The sequence below is a fragment of the Phyllopteryx taeniolatus genome, chromosome 14 (assembly GCF_024500385.1).
Source record: "Phyllopteryx taeniolatus isolate TA_2022b chromosome 14, UOR_Ptae_1.2, whole genome shotgun sequence".
NCBI classification, from domain to species: Eukaryota; Metazoa; Chordata; class Actinopteri; order Syngnathiformes; family Syngnathidae; genus Phyllopteryx; species Phyllopteryx taeniolatus.
Window position 1 is genome coordinate 18,459,715 of NC_084515.1, and position 8,415 is coordinate 18,468,129.

Consider the following 8,415-nt stretch of genomic DNA (forward strand, 5'->3'; position numbering starts at 1 on the left):
AAGAATTAATACATATACTTTTTTGCCATCTATTTTCTACCACTTTTTAAAGATAAGGGAAAACAACGTTTTTTATAGGATACTGTTACCAAAGAGAATGTCGTTGTGTATGCAAATACAGGTGTATCTCAATTCGAATATTGCTTGATTCATTAAACACGAGAAAATACTTTTCAGAGGGCCAATTCCTTCCTAATCGTGACAATTGTTTTTGTCATGTGATATTCTCATTTCTTAAGATTGGGAATTTGGTGTTATAATCATCAAAAACATAAACAAATCGAGTTTCCCATTTTTTCAATTGACATCAGAGACCGTGCAAATGTTGTGCGCGGTTTTACGACCTCTGTGGTTGAACTCAGTTTCCCAGCTTGCATTGCGGCCCAGCCTCCAGTTGCATCTCTCTCTCTCTCTCTCTCTCCCTCTGAGAAACAGAGGGAGGCCTCTCGATAGAACAGTTCAACCCGGTGCCAGAATCTCATCGCGGTTTCAAGTATCAAGTTTGTGTTTTGTGTCACGTCCTTTTGGACTGCGAGCTTTTCACGAGCCGGAGTCGTACACGGGTTATTTGGCAGCAATGTCAACAGAAATGAAGTGCAGCTAGCTTAGCAGAATCAGTTGTGCTGCCCATCCAGCTTGCAAGTCCAGTCAAGGGAAAGTTCCGACCTTCCACTGTGGTTTGTGCTTTTTTTTAAATATTTTTTTTAAATTTTTAATACAACAAGGTTACCTTTCGTGATCGACCAATGGTTGGTTTCGGAGTATGTTTACTCAGGCTAAGCTTAGTTCGAATGACTTAAACCCCTGCTATCTTAACCTGGTTAGCAAACCTGAAGTAGTAAACAAACAAAAACCATAAGGGTATGAATGTATGACAAATAGAAGGTCATGTTCTCATCGCTTCAGTTTACTTTCAACTCTGTTTCGGTGCATCATCAGGTCCGCTAATCGGCTTTAATCTATTTTGGATCAATGCAAGGAGACCAACTGTTGATGTTGGTGTAGAAGTTGGGTCGCGACAGACTCAATCAATCAATCAATCAATCAATCAAGACTTGCATGATCCTCCACTGGCCATCCGGTTCTGAGGAGCTCCTCCTTGAGATGGGCACAGATTTCTCTTCCTTTTGATTTCATGTCATGAGAATGGAAAAAAAAAAAAAAATTGACATTTTTATTGGTGTAATATGTCTGTACATGTATGACATCCATCCATCCGTTTTTTTGCAGTTTGCGCTCATTCGGGTCCCAGCTCAGTTTGATCGAGAGGCGGGGTGCCGTCCACCTCGGATCGGTCGGCAGCCCACCGCAGGGCGCTTGCAGACAAGCCAAAAGCCTTTGAAAACTAAAGTCTGGAAACTCTTTGAACTCACTGCATTGCTCGTATTGGTTAAGTCTACGTCACATGGTTTATGGATGCCATCTTGTTAGTTATTCCTTAATCAATTTCTTGCATTAGCTTTAGACAGCTTTTGGGCTTTTTAAGTGGATTTTTGGCAAAACGATTGGTTGTGTACCTGTAGGCTGTTCCATTCATCCCGGACAAGTGGTGTTGATGCATCGTTTCCCAAAAGATGACGCCTGTGGGAAGTAAACCCTATATTATTTATATTAACGAAACAAAATCTACCATCATTACTTCAGAGATGAATAATTCATTTATTTTGTGGCAAATGATGTTGTTTGAAAACGGGGTGCTCTCCAAGGCGCGTTATTCCCCCCCACCCTTCTGACGACCTTGGAAAAAAAACAACAACAAAAAGAAAAAGAAAAACCGGATGTTCTCTTAATAATCAAAGCCACGGCCATGAGTATATCTCAAATTGAAATTAGAGAGAGAGAAAGAGTGAGGTTTCTGTGGAAAATGTGTGTGCCCTTACATATGGTAACTTGCGTCGTGTCAAAATGGGTGACAATATGGCACCCTCACCTGCCACCGTCCACTTTGTTTTCTACAGCTCTGTAGACAATCGTTCCCACTGACACGCGGAAGCAGGTGGTGCATTGCATTTGTTACCCGGCTTAATCCACCAATATCGCATGGCATTTAGAGAAGTCATTAATACTAGACAATACCCGCAATATCACAGCACACGACTGTGTCACGTATATCATCTGGAGGAGTTCAGATCTGTTTTCATTTAATAACATGATTAAAGAGTGTTTTTTCTCTAGTCTCTCTATATTGCAGATTTTCACAGTTTGCATTTGGTTTTGTAATATATCCCCTGCAATAAACCGGGGCTCACTGTACATTGATTGAACTTATCTTATTGACCTATTCAAGGTTATTCCCTGGGTGACAATGGAACCATCAGGAGGCTGTCTATCCGGTCCGAGCAACCATAATTTGAATCCAGCAGGTGATTGGGGTCACTGGGAGGTCAGTGACAAGGTCAGGCTGTGTCGCTTCCTGTGCTATGGCTCTGAGGGAGACGTATACACGGCCGCAGAAGATTCTCATCTGGACATGGCGCAAGCAGGAGCCCTGCTTTCCATGCTTCAGGATGGCCGAGGTATTGAAACTGTGAACGAAATCAGAAGGTTTGCTCAAGACGGACGAAGTGTCACACTTGACCCCTCCATTTTTGCGTTGGCGCTGTGCTCCCAGCACTCTGAAGTGACGACAAAACGTGCGGCGTTTAAAGCTGTGAAGGACGTTTGTCGGGATCCCGCCCATCTATTTTCTTTTATCCAATATAAGAAAGAATTGAAGCAGGACATGAAGTGTGGAATTTGGGGCCGTGCGCTGAGGAAAGCCGTGTCTGACTGGTACAACGGGCAGGATGCCCTGAGCCTAGCTGCGGTTGTGACCAGATGTAAACAGAGGGGGGGATGGTCACACCAGGATATACTCAGGCTATCTCACACCAAACCAGCTGATGAAGGTAAGGTCACACAAATCTACCAAAAATTATTTACGTAAGGATGAGCATCCAAATCAATGAATCGATTGTTAAGAATTTGGTTTGGATGGGAATTGGTTATGGATTAATGACAGCTTGTAGCAGTTGAGGCAAAATGGAGCGCACCACTGGGCTGCAGTCAGCAGAGGCGCTGTTGACTCTGTCTCAGTTAGTTTGTGGATGGTTTACACGTTGCATTGTCACGTGTCCATTCGTTCACATTCTCCGAGGTTATTTTTGACAATCCTTCGTTGGGACAAGAAGGACTGTGCGACTTTCCTAAAATGTTTTTTTGTGAGACAGGCACTTTGTCTGTGTTCCTTTCAGCCATTGCCTTGATCAGCAAATATGTTGCAAAAGGATGGAAAGAGGTCCAAGTTGCCTATGGTGATAAAAAGAACACTGAGGAGGTTGTCAAAGTGCTTTCATATCTTGAAGTGGTGGAGAAGGTCAAGCACAGTTGTGATGAAACAGAGGTCATCAATTTGATTGAGGAGCACAAGTTGGAGAGGGAGCAGCTTCTTACTGACCACCTCAAGTCCAAATTAGTGAGTGTCCTTGCATTATTCCATTTAATTGCAGACTTGTTACTAAAAGCACAATTTTCAGTTCTCATTGTGTTCTGAGTCAATTATATATTATACACCTCACACCCCAAGATTATATCGTATGTGCAACTATGGTGTGTCATTTATCCTCCCATTAATCATTCTTTTTAGGTTTGGAGGGTGCTGCTGAAGGAAATGGCAATTCAATCAGTTCTCCCGATCCTAGGAAAGATGACAGCCAAAAAGGTGCTTGAGCCTGGGGGGGCGGAAACCCAAGCACTGTGTGCGAGAATCCAGACTGAGGCAGCATTAAAGAACGTATGACCCATTGACCTCCTCACACACTTCCAGTAAATGTGTCATGTACGGTGCCTTGAAAAAGTATTCATACCTCTTTTTCACATTACAACCACAAACTTAAATGCTTTTTTAAATCGAGATTTTATGCGATCAACCGACACAAAGTCACTCATAATTGTACAGCGGAATGGAAATGATGCCTCGTTTTCAAAATTTTAGGCCAATAAATCTGAAAAATGTGGTGTGCATTTTTAGTCAGCCCCCCTGCGTCGACACTTGGTAGAGTCCCCTTTCGCTGCAATTACAGCTGCAAGTCTATTCGTGTATGTCTCTAAACAGCTTCGCACATCTAGAAAATCCATTTTTTTCCCCGTTCTTCTTTGCAAAATAGCTCAAGCTCAGCCAGATTGCATGGTGAGCGTCTGTGAACAGCACTTTTCAAGTCTTGCCACAGATGCTCAATGGGATTTAGGTCTGGACTTTCTAACACGTGAATATTCTTTGATCGAAACCATTCCCTCGTAGCTCTGGCTTTACGTTTAGTGTCACGGTCTTGCTGGAAGATGATGCTCAAGTCTTTTGCAGCGTCCAACGGGTTTTCTTCCCGGATGGCCCTGTATTCAGCGCCATCCGCCTTCCCATCAACTCTGACCAGCTTCCCTGTGCCTGGTGAAGAAAAGCATCCCCACAGCATGATGTGGCCACCACCGTGCTTCACAGTGGCATGGTGTGTTCGGGGTGATGAGCACTGTTAGCTTTCCGCCACACGTAGCGCTTTGCATTTAGGCCAAAAGAATTCGGGTGTATGAACACCTTTTTGAAGGCATTGCATATATATCAGTGTATTTGATAGGAAATTGTCCTTTTTTGTCAATTGTGTTCTCTTCTTTAGGAAGAGATGCACCCTTTCAGCATACTTTTGGCTTCTGAACACTACAAAAGAGGTCAAGGCTATCAGGGTAAAACAAAATGGGCAGCAGACAGCCACATCCTCAAAGCCCTGGACGTTGCCTTTTATACGAGTTTCTTGGTAGGTTGAATGAATAATCCAAAACATCGGATAACGATCGGATAACGATAAACAATTGTTCTTTTCCAGAATGTGGACCCAGTCGGTAAAAGCTTTGTGGTGGCTGTGGATGTGAGCACATCGCTGAGCAGTGTTGTACCTGGGACATCAATCAGCACGGCAGTCGCTGCTGCAGTAATTACTATGGTAAGACAGTGGTAACGGTCCAGTGTGTGTACAAGTGAAACAGCTGGTATGCCAGCAGTTTTTTTCGGACGTCTTGAGAAAAGGTCAAATCAAAGAGTTGGTCTGTTGACACACCACGGATTCCGACAGAAGTCCTTTCACCGTGTGCCTTATTTTTATTCACATGAGGAAGTAGCTAAGTGAATGACGGGAACTTGGAAAAGGGAGAGTTTGTAGTGTGACGTGCGACGATATATGCCCTGCTTCAAACTAATATGGATATAATGTGTTCAAAATTGAGCAAAGCATTCTCAGTGCACGAGTAGATAGCGGCTTCTGGTTTGGCTTCAGAGAGCAGCATAGATTTAGGTTTTCAGGTCAAGCGCTCAACATTTAAGTTTTAATGGCAGACCCATTATCTCAAGAAGATATTTGAAGATGAAGTAATTTGAATATTTCATTGCATTCTTCAACTTAAGTGTCATTTGCTGTAATTAAAAAAAAAAAAAAAAAGAACCCTTGCTTCTTGCACAGGCAAGTGAACCACTACACAATCAGTTACCTCACCTAAGTTTCCTTTCAGAATCAATTATTTCTATGACATACTATTATAGTACAAAATAGTCCTACAAATATGGCCAATTGATTCCAAATGACAGTTGTCAATGAGCACATACAAAATGTAATTTGTCTAACAAATTGCATTTAATCTTGCCAATATTTGTGCGCACCATTGAAAGTCTGACATAGCTGAATTGGAGATGGAAAGAAAATTCAAATTCACAAGAATTGAATCATTGCTTAATCTAATCTTTCAAAATCTTAAAAGATTGTTCTTGAGGAATGGATAAAGAGATCACTTTTCAAAGGGGTGTGCTCATTGATGGGGAGTCCTGTATGTGCTGGGATTTGTGTTGTTAAACACCTGTTTTCATGATGTCCCTTTTAACTTGTGTGTCCACCGCAGGTGTTTGCGAGAACAGAGATAGGCACCCATGTACTGGCCTACTCCGAAGGCGCTTTGGAGCTATGCTGTGTATCTGCTGACATGACTCTGGCACAAACAACCGATGAACTCGTAAAGGTAACGAATGTCCTTGAAAAGACAGAACAGTTCTTGTTCTTCTAATAACATATCAGGCACCAAATCAGCACACCAGCTATTATGTTCCCTGCGGTTGACCATATCTTACTCTTGAGCTGTGACATTTGCACTTAATTGCACGTTCCAGATCCCCGGAGGAAGCACAGACTGCACTCTACCCATCACTTGGGCCATAGAGAATGGGAAAGCTGTAGATGTGTTCATCATTCTAACCAACAACCCAATGTGGACTTTCACTGCCAGCCCAGTGCTAACACTAAGGAAACACAGACAGGTATTTATTGAATTAGAATGTTTTATTTTTTTAAAATATTACAATCACTAAAATTACCACTGCAAAGAGCCGTTAATACGATTGATGATTTTGATTACTATTATTATTTCTATGTGTAGGTTTGAGGTTAATTTGGCATTTTGTCATATTTGTGTGTGCATTGTCTGGACAGAAATCAGGATGCAATTCCAAGTTGGTGATGTGTGGGCTGACATCCGTAGGACACACAATCGCTGACACAGAGGACAGAGGTCTACTGAGTATCTGCGGTTTTGACCTCGGAGCCTTTAGCGTCATTCGTAACTTGGCACAGGATCTATTGTGAAAGTGTTCAGTCTCTCGCTGGGATCATTTGACTGAAACATGAAGGAGCACAGTCAACAAACATGGTTCATGTACAATATAGAGTGCTCCTTAAAAAGCAGCAATCCAAAAGTCATCGTTTCTCTTTTGTATTTTGTTGCTGACAATGCGTCCAGCAGGCTGGACAGTCTCGAATTCTAATGTGCGTATATCTTTGTCACTTGAAAAGGCAATTGTGACATTGGTTGCAGATTTGACGCTCCAACACCAATCTCTTCATTTGCCGCGTCTATGCTGTGATACTCGAGGGCCGTCAACATCAAGACTGATGACGTTGCGAGCGTCTGCTGCTGGTGAAAACAACCTCACGTAATGCAATAGCTTTTGATTGGCTATTAGTAGCATCCTTTGTACTGATTGCACAATGTTTCTTTCCATGGACTCCATCATCGGAAATTGTATTTTATTTGATTTCGAGGAGTTATAGATCAGTTACAGGTTTCTTTTATTGGAAAGAAAAAGCTCCAAAATTAATTTCTTAGATTTGTGTTCTGTCTCCCCCCCCCCCCCCAGAAAACTCAGAGAGTATTTATTTTACAAGGTTAAAAGGTACTTTGGCTGTAGATTCAATAAAATTGCTGTTGGTAGAATGAAAAGGGACCTGTTAACACAATGTCAAATGGACTGTAAATGTCCCCCTCTTGTCAAATATTTGCCATACAAGCATTGGTGCTCTGAATCGCAGTGATGCATTTTGAAGTGTTTTCTTGTGTAATGTTTGTGTGTGACTATGAATCTGGATCTGTTTACTGTGTTGGAGCTAGCCTGAATTATATGCATCACAGTTGTGGTTTTACTCTAATTTATCCAGGAAAAGCGAATGGTAGTTATTTAACATTTTATCTATGCTGAATCTGTTTCATGTTTGTAAGAGGGAATAACTAACAAGAATATATTTTAAAAACCTTGATGTACTTTAATAAATGAGTTAACTGTACTAAAGTGAGTATTAGGCATACTTTTCTGTAATACAGAACAAACGTGTTGTTTTTGGTTAAGTAAACGGCATTGACTTTATAGTCTACAACATTTGCTTTTTTCACCTCTGTTTTGGTGATAATAAACATCTGGCCAAGTTACTGTAAAGGATTTCATCCAACACTCACTTTGAGCCATTGTGTTAAATGATGACTTAATGACAATTGCTATAAAACATTTTAATTGTGGTTTTTATGTCAATCCAAACTTTGAAGGTGAGGGTCTAAAACAACAACTAGCAAATGTGTGATTAAATAAGAACATTTTCCCAATGCTTTTAGTACACATTCTAATAGTATTTAACGGGTGCCAATGTAAAAACCTAATAAATATTTGTATTCTAATGTCTCCATGTGTGTCCCTTATGTCTAATATGGATTCAATGTTTTGGAAATGAGAACTATCTGTTGAAGTGATGGGCCACAACAAAACTGTAAAACTGTTTCGGTATATTATGGAGGATATCTGCCTGTAGTGTGACGTACTTTTTATTTATTTATTACATTACTCATGGCTCAGCCTGTGAAAAAGTTCGGGAAGGTGACGTAAGAAACGTAACAGGCGTTTGCTTCTGTGACGTAATAGACTTTACGGTCGGTGGCTTGTCTTGTGCGCACATTCTGATGTGCTGGCGCCATATTCTATGATTGTAATCAATGACATCATATTAAATTAAGGACTTCTTACCATATTAAATTTGCAATTTCCTGTCATTTTGGACGTGCGATGATTCCACCCGACAGCAA

General features: G+C 41.3%; 1 protein-coding gene across 1 annotated transcript; it reads left to right on the forward strand.

The window, feature by feature from the left end:
* The first annotated feature begins 393 nt into the window (after positions 1–393).
* ro60 (Ro60, Y RNA binding protein) lies at positions 394–8,013 on the forward strand. The gene is made up of 9 exons (XM_061797151.1): positions 394–677; positions 2,288–2,888; positions 3,234–3,454; positions 3,626–3,772; positions 4,647–4,784; positions 4,854–4,970; positions 5,917–6,033; positions 6,182–6,328; positions 6,501–8,013. Exons 2-9 carry the CDS (start codon positions 2,306–2,308, stop codon positions 6,651–6,653), a joined length of 1,623 nt encoding a protein of 540 aa, XP_061653135.1. The 5' UTR covers positions 394–677; positions 2,288–2,305; the 3' UTR covers positions 6,654–8,013.
* The last annotated feature ends 402 nt before the right edge of the window (positions 8,014–8,415 follow it).

Bases quoted from the DNA above. Each gene is read 5' to 3' on its own strand.
- ro60 (XM_061797151.1), top strand. From the start codon at position 2,306: ATGGAACCATCAGGAGGCTGTCTATCCGGTCCGAGCAACCATAATTTG. The intron at 2,889-3,233 runs GTAAGGTCACAC...TGTTCCTTTCAG, and splicing joins CACCAAACCAGCTGATGAAG to CCATTGCCTTGATCAGCAAA. The intron at 6,329-6,500 runs GTATTTATTGAA...TTGTCTGGACAG, and splicing joins CACTAAGGAAACACAGACAG to AAATCAGGATGCAATTCCAA.